This window comes from Symsagittifera roscoffensis, chromosome 9 (genome assembly GCF_963678635.1).
Source record: "Symsagittifera roscoffensis chromosome 9, txSymRosc1.1, whole genome shotgun sequence".
In the NCBI taxonomy this organism is placed as follows: Eukaryota; Metazoa; Xenacoelomorpha; order Acoela; family Convolutidae; genus Symsagittifera; species Symsagittifera roscoffensis.
The window spans coordinates 42,705,419-42,717,542 of NC_087070.1; the positions used below are offsets into that span (position 1 = coordinate 42,705,419).

The 12,124-nt window shown below is 32.5% G+C and overlaps 1 protein-coding gene across 1 annotated transcript in view; it reads right to left on the reverse strand.

Moving 5' to 3' along the window:
• The window catches only part of LOC134854409 (troponin C-like), a 30,823-nt gene that overhangs the window by 3,070 nt on the left and 15,629 nt on the right, over nt 1-12,124 (reverse strand). Inside the window, exon 3 of the mRNA XM_063870646.1 lies at nt 4,873-5,020. Within this exon, the coding sequence (XP_063726716.1) occupies nt 4,873-5,020 (148 nt within the window). The remainder of the gene's footprint in view (nt 1-4,872; nt 5,021-12,124) is intronic.

The following is a 12,124-nucleotide window of genomic DNA, read 5'->3' on the forward strand; positions in this document are numbered from 1 at the left end:
ATTTTTTTGACTGCATTTAAATAATTTTTGGCAGCCCGGTCGGCTCAAAACGAGTAAGCTTTGTATTTTATCATAATATCAGAGAAATGAATCAAATTGCTATTAAACTACCTTATTAGAAAAAACGTATATTTTCGGAACTATTGATACAATTTTTGAAACAACAAAATTTGAATTCGGTGCAACTCCTGAAGGGCAAAATTCTAAGAAAAATCTAAAAATCATGATCTCAAGATTTTATTAGCATACTCCGTCCCTCACGACGAAAGAACGGAAGTGAGTTTCACGGCCGTGTTGGTTCGTTTGTTTTTAAGGTTTTACAGCAAATCGAGAGCACTCATCTTTGCGTATTTACAAAAACAGCGCGAAGACACTATATATGCTTTCAATTTTGCTCTGGCGTAATGCTTCTTATGGTTGAAACCTTCAATGAGCGAAGTAAAACTATTTGCAGGTTGATCAAAAATGAATTTAAATCCGAGTAAAAACAATCAGCTGCTTTTAAAAGTTGAACTACGCAGCAAAGAAAAAACAAATCTGCTCTTATCAGGGCAAAGCCCTGAATGTTCCGACTGCCTTTTAAGGTGTATGGAGCAGTAATAACATTAAAAAATTAAATGTAATAAAACAAAACGAAAACTTCTTTTCTCTAAAATTTGAAATTGTCTATGAAAATAATCCCCCCGCACGCCATATAAAATACAAAAGGATAAATTTCGCTCCTTGTCACAAATAATTATGGCAAATAAGCTTCTTTCAACCAATTTGGAAAGATTTCTAAGACGGATTAAATCTCCGCTTACGCGTTAATAGCGCGAAATATATCGCGTGTTAATTGTCCCAAATTGGCCAAAATGGCAATCTTTAAACCTCGATCTCGTTACGAAAAATGATCACAGGTGAAATATCTTTTCAAATTTAAGCTCAGGACAACAATACTTTTCGAATAATATAAAAAATTCCACCGAAAATGGCTAGTTAAAAAGTCAAATTTTGTCTGTAGAAAAAAAAAACCCACCCCGAGCACAAATATTCCGTTACTTTCCTATCGAAAGTCGGAACAATAACGAACCAAAATTCAGAGTTAGAAAAGGCTCTATCGTGTCGCTTTTTAAGGTGAAATGATTAAGTTGCAAAGGTTTTTTATTTTCAGTCGGGACTATATTTGTCTGCAAAAAACAAGGAAGTTGGTCTTAACAAAAGTTTGTGGACCACCTATCTCTGAATTTGCTTAATCATAGTATCCCTATAGTGGTCCAATCGAAGATATCTTTTCTACTAGTCCTGAGAGTCGAAAAGAAACAAAAAAAAACACGTCAAGGCATGTATAAAAAAATTCCCAAAAGTTTTGTTCATTTTGAAATTATTCAATGGTACTATGATGCTGCTTTCAAATGAGATTCAATAGGCCGCCATTCAAAAAACTAATCGGTCTAATTAGGAAGGACTGCAGCAACTCAATATATTTTAATTGCTAATTATCAAAAGTTTATTAGCCATTTTTTTGCGAAAAAGGAGAAAGTTCATTTTGACATAATTAATTTTTACTCTAATGCTGTTTTCAAATGCGATCCAATGAGCTGCCATTCACAAAGCTGATAGGTCTAATTAGGGGGGACTGCTGTAACAATATATCTTAATTGCTAATTATCAAACGTTCTGTAGCCGTTTTTGCCAAAAGGTAGACAGGTCAGTTTTACATTATTCAATAGTATTATAAAGATAGTTTCAAATGCGATTCAATAAGCTGCTATCCAGAAAATTAATCGGTCTAATTAAGAGGGGGTCAAATAAAGACATATATCTAAATTGCCACATAAGGAATTTTGCGTCATCAGTTCAATTATGGTAACAACACAAAAGGAACGCCAGAATCTTCAAGCTATCAAATTTTTAATTGCGTTTTTTTAGTTTTTTAATTGGAAACAGTAGCAGATTTGGGAGCTCCTCTGTCATATGACCCCTTGGCCAACCAAAGGGTCCCTTTTGGAACATTTCTACATAACCCGTTTCTGTCTAACCAAATCTAGGTGTGATGAGCAGGAACCGACTTCATTTTTTAAAGTTCTTTTTTGTCAATTTATGTTTTGCTTTAATTTATTGGCAATTTTTTTGTTAGCAAATGCAATTTTAGATGACCAAAGGTTCTGTGGAAAAAGGTGACTTGAGTTACCGAGCTGTTTGTTTATCAAGGCGAAGCCCTGAATGTTTCAACAGAACTTTGAAACTTTAAGTTCAATATCAAAAACTTTTGGCTGCAAAAATGACTAAGTTATCAAAAAATAGAATGCTTTTGTTCCGACTATCGATACCGAAGTAACGGAATATTTGTGCTCGGGGTGGGTTTTTTTCCAGACAAATTTCGACTTTTTAACTAGCCATTTTTGATGGAATTTTTTTATATCATTCGAAAGCTATTGTTGTCCTGAGCTTAAATTTGAAAAGATATTTCACCTGTGATCATTTTTCGTAAAGTTATGAGGGTTTATAGGTTGTCATTTTGGCCATTTTGACCAATTTGGGACAATTAACGCGCGATATATTGCTCCCTTTAACGCGTAAGCGGAGATTTAATCCGTTCTAGAAATCGTTCCAAGTTGGTTCAAATAAGCTTATTTGCCATAATTGATTGTTACTAGCAGCGAAATCTATTCTTTTGTGCTTTATATGGCGTGTAGGGGAATGATTTTTATTTTAAAAAAGTTCAATTTTCAGAAAAAAAACTCATTTTGTTTTATTACATTCATTTTTAATGTTATTACTGCTCCATAAACCTTAAAAGACTGTCGGAACATTCAGGGTTTCGCCCTGATACGAGCAGTCTTGTTTTTATTTCAATATATATCACCATACGCTAATATAAACTACAACTGAATGTATTCATCTTTTGTCTCAATTCGATTGGGATCGCATTAATCCGCCGCTTACGCGTGGTGAAAGAAAGCAATATATCGAGCGTATTTTATCCTAAACTGTTCAAATTAGCCTTTTTCGAACCCCAAAGTTCTAAAATATATATCTTTTATCTTTTATATCATTTTATCATTATTTATATATATAATATATATATATATATATATATATATATATATATATATATATATATATATTATATATCTGAGAAAAGATTAACTTTGCAAATTTAATCAATTTTTTCTATGAATTAAAACAAAGTCATCAAAATTTCAATTTTTTTTTCATTTAATTGTCCTATAGTAGCCTTGGTTTCATTCAATGAAACAAACCGGCCAGTTGAAAGCATTTTAATTGTATGGTGTGAATTATCTGGATTCACTTTTCTGGATTCCGAGCCAATTTCAGCATCTCAAGGTCATTTGAGACGCTGATATATGTTTCGTGCTATTAACGCCTAGACAAAGATTTAATCCTTCTTAAAATCAAGAATTGAGGCGTGCTTTTTGTTCTATTCAAAATTTTGCTATGAGCAAAACATCGCGCTTTGCACTTTACATAGCGTACGATGGATGGATTTTTAGAAAAAACTCAAAAATTTTTTTTTTAAAATGAACACTAGACTAAATTTCTGAAAAAGAACTTATTTTTGCACTCTATTTTTGCTCCCAAAAAAGCTGACAGATTAAACCGTGAGTATCATAATAAAGCCCATTTGGTCTCTATTTGCATTGCAAAAATTTTTTAAAGATTTTTCTTGTTTCTCTCATCACTTTTTCAACTAAACTTACTAGAGTGGATGATTTAAAAAAAATGTTTGTGTTTCAATGTATTTCTCGGTACCTAGTAAATGTTCTAATTCAGATCTGAAATAATCTTTAGGAATAGGTTAGTTTAGATCTGCAGTTTTGTTTTTCTTGGTTTATTCAGATCTGAAATACTATTTTCAATATTGAATTTCAGATCTGAAATGGTTTGTAAAATGTTTAAAAAAACGCTTGGATACTTTAGGAATAGGTTAGTTTAGATCTGAAAATTTGTTTTTCTTGGTTAATTCAGATCTGAAAAAATCTATTTCAGATCTAATTTCAGATCTGAAATTTAGTTTTCCTTAGTTATTTCAGACCTAGAAAAATCAATGATTCTCAAACAATTTTGCTATTTTTGATACTTGAGTATTTGATAGCTTCTGCTAGCTAAAAAGCAAAGCCTCAAGCATGAGATAAACATTGGAAGCGCATAAGTAGCGCATGAAAACCAAAAAATTGATAGGTCTACCAACAAGTTTTGAAAACATTTTAACACAGTTGAACACCGTTAGTTAATCTAAACATAATTTTATATTGCAGAAACATCAAAAAAACTCAATGGTTTGCTCAGAATGCATAAATAATAGTTCATTAAAAGGTTTCTCAGATCCAAACTTCAGATCTGAAATTTTCAAATTCTAATCAAGATCTGAAATAAAAAATTTCAGATCTGAGAACCAATTTATCTGAGAAAAAAAGAACTTCAGATCTTGTACAGATATTTCCTTGAGTACGGGTTGTTTCCAAAAAATATGTTACTTCAAAGATAAAGCGTAAACACTTGTTTTATTCCACTTACATCACATTATTCGTTACGTGAAATAAAAAATAAAAAAAAGTATTTACACCATATTTTTGAACTTATAACTGTTGAAAAAGGGGACGCGTAGCGACATGAATGCGTGCACTTAGCATGCGCAATAAAACTAATTGCTCCCTTTGATGCTAAACGCATGCCTTGAGTTTCAGTTGCAAATGGGAGAAAACAAACTCAATTCTACTTGTGCTAACAGCCGCAAGCTAAGCGGCACGCATGCTAGTAAACTGGTCTCCCAATTCCCCCTCCCCCCCCCCCCCCCAAAAAAAAATAAAAGTCGCAACATTCTGCCCAAAGTTCCATAGATTGAAATACATAAAGACAAAGACTGACAGCATGCGGTCAATAGGAATGCGTTGAGTGCCTTCCTCGTCGAAGAACTGGAAGCTCTCCTCCAATTGTTGATAGGGATCCGGGTGTCCTTGCTCCAGGAAGTAGTGCATCAGCTGCACGAACTCATCCTCGCCCAGTGTACCAGACTCTGAAAATATTTGAACTCGTCAATTTAAATCAACTTATACTTTTTCAGTGGCAAACCAAAAATTTTTTTGACGCTACTATATTTTGTAAGCCATTTGTCACTTCCTAATGTGTTTTTTTTTTCAAAAGTCTGTTCGAGCATTTTGATGAGACCTTGATTATAACAATTGTGTTTATTAAGCCGTGCTCGGCCATTAAATCGGAGGCTTCAACTTTATGCTTTGTCAGCAAAATTGATATCAGAAACAAGGATAGTCGGAGGCAAGTAGCACAGAATGTTCCGAACATATTCATAAAAACTAAAAATAAAACTAAGTTTCCAGGTTCATTATTAAGTTATATTTACATTAAAAGTACACATTAAAAATTGTGCCATTTTTGTACGTGGTGTGATGATATGATGATAAAACTCGACAAGCGCGAAAAAAGTTCGTAAATAAGACATAATCGACAACACTCGATGGAAAAAAACGCAAAAAAAATTGAACAACAATATTTCCTGCGAGCGAAGTGAGTGCTTTTCAAAAAAAATTTTTGTTTGGAAAAATCAAGATTTTGTAGCCTAAGTGATCAATTAAACAAGTTATTGTCACTTTATTTAGTCGAAATTACAGAAAAAAGAAATTTCGAACCGGTTATTCTCAATACTACCGGAAAATTTTGAAACCGGTTTTTTAAGTTTGTTTTTAATGTCGCTGGAATCAAAACTGAAAGGGTTTTTAATATGATATATCACTCAATCCAGCCAGTCCGATGATTTTTTGTGGTACCTGATTTTGCGTGGAAAACCAAAAAAATAAAAACTCAAACACACCCGAAAACAAAGTTATTCCCTATTTTCAATGAGTTGGAAAACCTTGACAACCATGAATATAGCTGACAGACATTTAGAAAATAATTAATGAACAAAAATGTAAACTTTCGAATTTCAAAATAAAAATTAAATGGCCTTAAAGTTTTTTTGAAATTTTCACAGAAATTAATGATAAGGTTATATTTTTTAAATTAACCTAATCTGAGAAAACTGGATGATAAAGTAAAAATTTTTTCCGTTGGTAAATCTGAAAATTAAATTCAAGTTTCAATAATAGAAGTCGATAGCGTTTTCGTGACCTCCACAATTTTGCTGTTCGATAGGAGGTTGCCTTTCTTTTCACAAAAGAAATGAACTTAATTTAAAAGGAAGCAATTACCAAACATTGAAAAATCAAATTTGAGCTTGAGCAAAATTCAAGATTTTTTTTTAAATAAAAAGAAAAAAAATGATTAAGACCAAAATAAGGGTCTGAACTACTCATTGACTCTTAAAATTGACTCATTGACTCATTGACGCTCAATGAACAGTTTGGCTGACTTTGATTGAACTTAAAAGCTTTAGTTTTAAAGCAATACTCAAACACTAAAGAACCGTATTTTTTGCAGTGTTAGATCTCATGTTCGATAAGAAGATCCGGTAAATTGTGAGTTTTTTTTGTAGTAGATAAGCAACAGCTATCTATTCCATCAAGAAAATTTGTGTGCAACTCGAGACACGCAGTGTCGAGATGTGAACAAACTTCAAGATGCAATGTAATATTTGGTATGAAACACAGGTGAAAAATTTGAACAAAACTCACATTTGAAGTTTTTATTCTACCACGTGATTTTTACTTTCTGGTTTTATTTTTTTGTTTGATTGTTCTAGGAATGGCGGTAGCTGTTATGACGAAAATTATTTTGGCAGTTTAAGACAATGCTACACGCAGTTCCCCAATTGTGTTTCTGAAAAAAGTACACTACTTAAAATGGAACAGTTCTTTTTAAATGTATTAATGCTAATTTGTCTTCTTAATGTCGTGTCTTAATGTCTTGTCGCCCTATTTGTCTAGCGTCATTCGCTTATCAAATCAGCTAACTTCTGTGTAACGGGCAAATCAAAATCTTGTGAGCATTATTACTAAAACAGAATTAGTGACTATGTCAATGAGCAGAATGGTTCAAGAGCAGCAACGGTCTAAAAGCAGAAAAAACAGACAGTTATTGAATTACATGTGCTTATTGATAAAAATAAGTCTTGGAATAGCCAATGTTACCAATGAAATGATTATATTATCCATAAAGTTTTTAACAAAAAAGTAACAAAATCATGCAATTTATGTCTCTTCATTAATTTCTTCACTGCTTTACTTCATTAATTGACTGTTCTCACACCTGTTTTACTGATTAGCTAACAAAAATTTATAATTTTCTGTTTCTGCTTTTTTTCAGTTTTTTTGCTTACCGTTTCTGGTCTTAAACCATTTTGTTTATTACTCTTCCCCCTCAAATTGTATTGGGCCGTACAACGATGGAAAAAATAGCCTTTGTTAATATTTTTTTGTAGAAAGAAACTGTCCGTAAAGTGCTTCGGTCAAATCATTGCAACCCAGGCCAAGAAATCATAGAGGAAGACACGGGGCTTTACTAACTAGTATAATCGCCAATTTCTTCATCAAAAGTTAGTTGACTTGTTTAAAATTGGTCTGTCGTTAAACAGCCAAATATAAATCAAGCTGGTGCCGTGAAGGTCACCTGAATACTGGAACCTGATCTAAACTACATTTTATGATTGGATAAATTAGATATTTTACCAATGTAAAGTATTTAATATTAACCAATCATGATCCATCTAACTAACAACCCACTTATTTGTAAGTGCTGAAGTTACTTGTAATTTCAGCACCAGAGAGATTTGAATTTAACTTAGAAATTAGTTGGACTCTCCCGAGCACTTCAGCAGCCGCAATAAACCAGTATACCCTAGATCTATTGAGCCTAGCAGAGACTAGTTAAACAACCTGAGACTAGATAGTATAAGAGTAAGATTAGGATCGGTATTAGACTAAGAAGTTGCACGAATCTATCCGGCCGAAAATAAGATAGCGTGACGAGCAGACGGTGTACCCTATCCGAAATTACTCTATGAGTTATACACTCCAGTCCTAACTCATCTGGTGCGACCATAAGTCTCGAACAAGACCTTAATAGCTTAGAATTAACCAAAATAGATTAGAAATTAGACAAAAACATCTACAAAATGTTATACGACAATAATTTAATCGAAATGTCTCTACGACTCAATAGATCAGAGCCAATATTCCGAACCATAACAGAACTACCCGGAATTGGAAGAAGACCTCGAACCAGAGACGACATACGACAAAGTAGAAACTTACCATATAGCTATATGATAGTTAGGCAAAAACCAGAACAAACTTTTATATTTAGAATACTACTGGCAATGAATTTAGATTTTCATTTGCAAACATAAAACCTTGAAGTTAATCTTCAAAATCATTTCAGGCGCTAAACAAAATTATTAATATACAATAACGATTGATAAAAAGATCTAAGATCGTTTTCCTAAAACTCTGCAGTAATATACAAAACATGTTTGAAAAATATTTATTGAAAAATAAAAAATAAAAATTAGTAGCATGACAATAAATGGTTAGTAATCATAAATCATCCTGTTGTTCCAGCTCCATCACCTAAAACATAACAGCAATCATAAACCCACTAATATCATCAAAACACTAAATCTTTCCTTTACACACATTTAAAATTTTATTAAAACTTAAATTCACTTAATTTTAAAACCAGATCATCAAGGCTTATCCTTGGATCTTAAATCATTTTCTACTTAATTAAATTTCAAATTTGATCATCAAGGCTTATCCTTGGATCAAACAGAACAACTTTGTTCTCCCCCACCCACTTAATTAGTGTCTAACGACCTCAAACGTCGATTCACTACCCAACCCTTTCTAAAGACCTAAGACTAATAGAAATTTTTAAACAAAACTAATCATTCAAATTAGGATAAACAGTGAAGAACTTCGGTTATTCATCCTTCACTTGACCCCCCCCTCTTAACAGACCCAGGATAAATCTTAGACTTAGTAAGTTTAAAATAGTATCTAACGAACTACTCGCGTTCTAATTATACCTGAACCTTGTGGATCGATTTACTATTCTCCAACCCTTGAACACAATCACTACCCCTAAGTAAGATTAAGTAAGTTAACACCTTAACTTATACTAGCCACGAGAAAGTAAAAAATCATTCTTCGGAATCGATATACTTTTCTCTCCAACCCTGAACAAATAGACCCAGGTTAAGCTAACCAAAAAATCGTAAGAACTAACAGTTTAGGAAAATAGAAACCATTTAACAACCTTTTGCATCCGTCATCCTAAACCTTATGTCATTTAAAAACCTAGGAAATAAACAAACAATCGTTTTACACAATTGTGAAATAGATAACAAAAAATACGACCTTGTAATCACACCTCATACACAAACAGTTGGATACATTCGAACAAAACGACAAACACTAAAAAGAAAAATAATAACGAAACAAAGACAAATAACACGAAAAAGATTTTCAAAAAATCGAAACGCATTTTCAGAATCAGAAACCAACAGTTTAGACGAACTTTACAAACTAAAAGAATCAATAGATAAAAATTGCCCACTTCACGATCAATTATATTTTTCTGACTCAGAAACAACTTCAAATTCATCAAAAAGAGGAAAAAGAAGAATAAAAAAACAGTATAAACACAAACCAGTACATTTATACAATTGGAATCAACCAATTCGACACATTAATAATTACATATTAACAGTCATCGAACGAAAAAATGAGCTCAACGCACACCCCAGGTGACGAAACCCCAGATGATGATGAAATCTTTCCTTTTATAGTAGATGCAACCACTGATAGAGGACAGCATATATTTTGCAAAAATTTACTATTAAATTTATTTGAACCCGGAATCAGTCCATGTAAAACAGAGTTCCCAGATGTAAAAATCAAAAGACAAATCATAGACCACTACTTAAAAGATATATGCAACATAACACAACAGTATGGAATCTACTCCATAGAATTCACCTCACCAAACCATAATAATAGAAAATATACAATCCAAACAGACGATCTTGATTTAGAATTTTCAAAAGTTTTTTCAGAATATATAAAAAGCATCCAATATCATAACTCACAAAGAGCAAACTCCATATTCACCAATGAAGTTTTCGCAATAATATATAGTTATATATCGATATTAGAAAACTAAATCCAGATACCAAATGTCTCACCGACAGAAACATCTAAACATATAAGAGTACGACATGAAATCACACTACTCTCTAGTTATTTAAACATCATTAAAGAAAATTTCACGAAAGACGACGTTTCACAACATACAAAACACGATCTACAAAAAATTTTGGCATGGTTCATAATAGATTATTTCACACACGATATTGATTTAATTGCACAAGCAAGAAAAAATTTTAGACCCCAAAACTCGAACGATGATACCGCTATCACAGAACAATCAGATTATGTTTGGGACCCCGAATGGTCTCATCCCGCATTTATAAGCTTCCCACAATCAATCTCAAGTCAAGCAATAAGTACGATATCTTACATAAGAGATTATGTAAGAGTAATACCATTCACCATTGATGCAACACCATTAAACTATAATACATTTTTGCCCGATACACAAAATAATAGTTTAAACTCTACAGTCATACACAATGAAAACCTCAATGGAACTAGGAATCTTACTCAACAAGATATCCAGACACCATCACACTTCATAAATGAAGAAATTGTACACACAACAACTACACAACAAAGTATTTCACCAATACGCCCAAATTTAACAACACCAAGAAATACAAATCCTTCACAAACACAGGTAACCTTACAATCAACCGTTAAACCTTCGGTTGCCCCTAAATATTCACATATGGATTACCAAACATACAGACCCATGACATTACCATCAAAAACACGCAAAACATTCACTAGAAACAACTTTACAGACCATAATTATAATTATACACATCCATCAAAAACATATAATCAACCACAAAGAAATTTTAACCAATATACAAGATCTCGAAATTGGGATAACCCAATGACCCAACCTAATTCAATAAATTTCCAAACAAATCCTCCACAGGATCACAGTGAAAATTACCCATTTTTTCAACAAAATAAAAATAAAAAACAGACATCTTATCAAATGGATTATTTATCCTCAGATGATGATTTCTTACAACCAGATATATTTGCACCAAATACTCAAGAATATCGTAGACAAGGAATACAGAAAACACGTACAAATCATAGAAATTTTTCTCCACAACCAATAGATGCACAACATCAACAACCAATTCAACAACAAAATCTAATTAATACACAATCTTTTCAACCAATTCAACAACAAAATCCAATGACTGCACACTCGTATCAACCATCACAAATGCAAAATGAAATACCACTCCCATATTATCTCCAACAACATGAAATAACAAGAAACCAACTTTCAAATTTTTCTCAAATGCCAAATGCAGCAGAATCATTACAAATGACAATGAATCCATACCTTATGGGTGGATCATCAATAACATCAAACAAACCTTTAATGGTTTTCACAGGAACAGACCCTGAATACTCTGTAGAAGATTATTTAAATGCAGTAACAGCAAACCTGATTTTAAATATTGGACCTGAACCAATTAATACGCCACTACATCAAAACTGGATACATCGACGCACAGCGTTAATACAAACAACCTTAGATGGCGCAGCCCAAAAATGGTTTTCAGTACTACCTCTAGAAATAAAATCAAACTGGAAAAGGTTTACACAGGAATTTTCAAAAATGTTTGACTCCGAAAGAAACAAACAACAACAAAGAGTTTTATGTAATGAAATTCGCAGATTACCAAACGAAACCATCAAGCAAATAGCAGTACGAATCGAAACACTAGTTCGAAAAGCATATTCATTAAATACACACGACTATAAAAACACAAAGATGACAGAAATCTTAATGATGACCTTAACACCACAATTAAGGAAAATAGCAATAAAAAAGAGAGCATCCCATCCTTCTTCAATTCGAGAACCCGATTTAGATTTTCGAAAACTAGTAGACAAATTAGAACAAGCAGAAATCACGATGAAACTAGAAGAAAGGGAAAATCTGAAATTACAATACGTTAACAGAATTGAAACGACTCCCACTAATATTAATAATATACAGGAATCAGAGACAG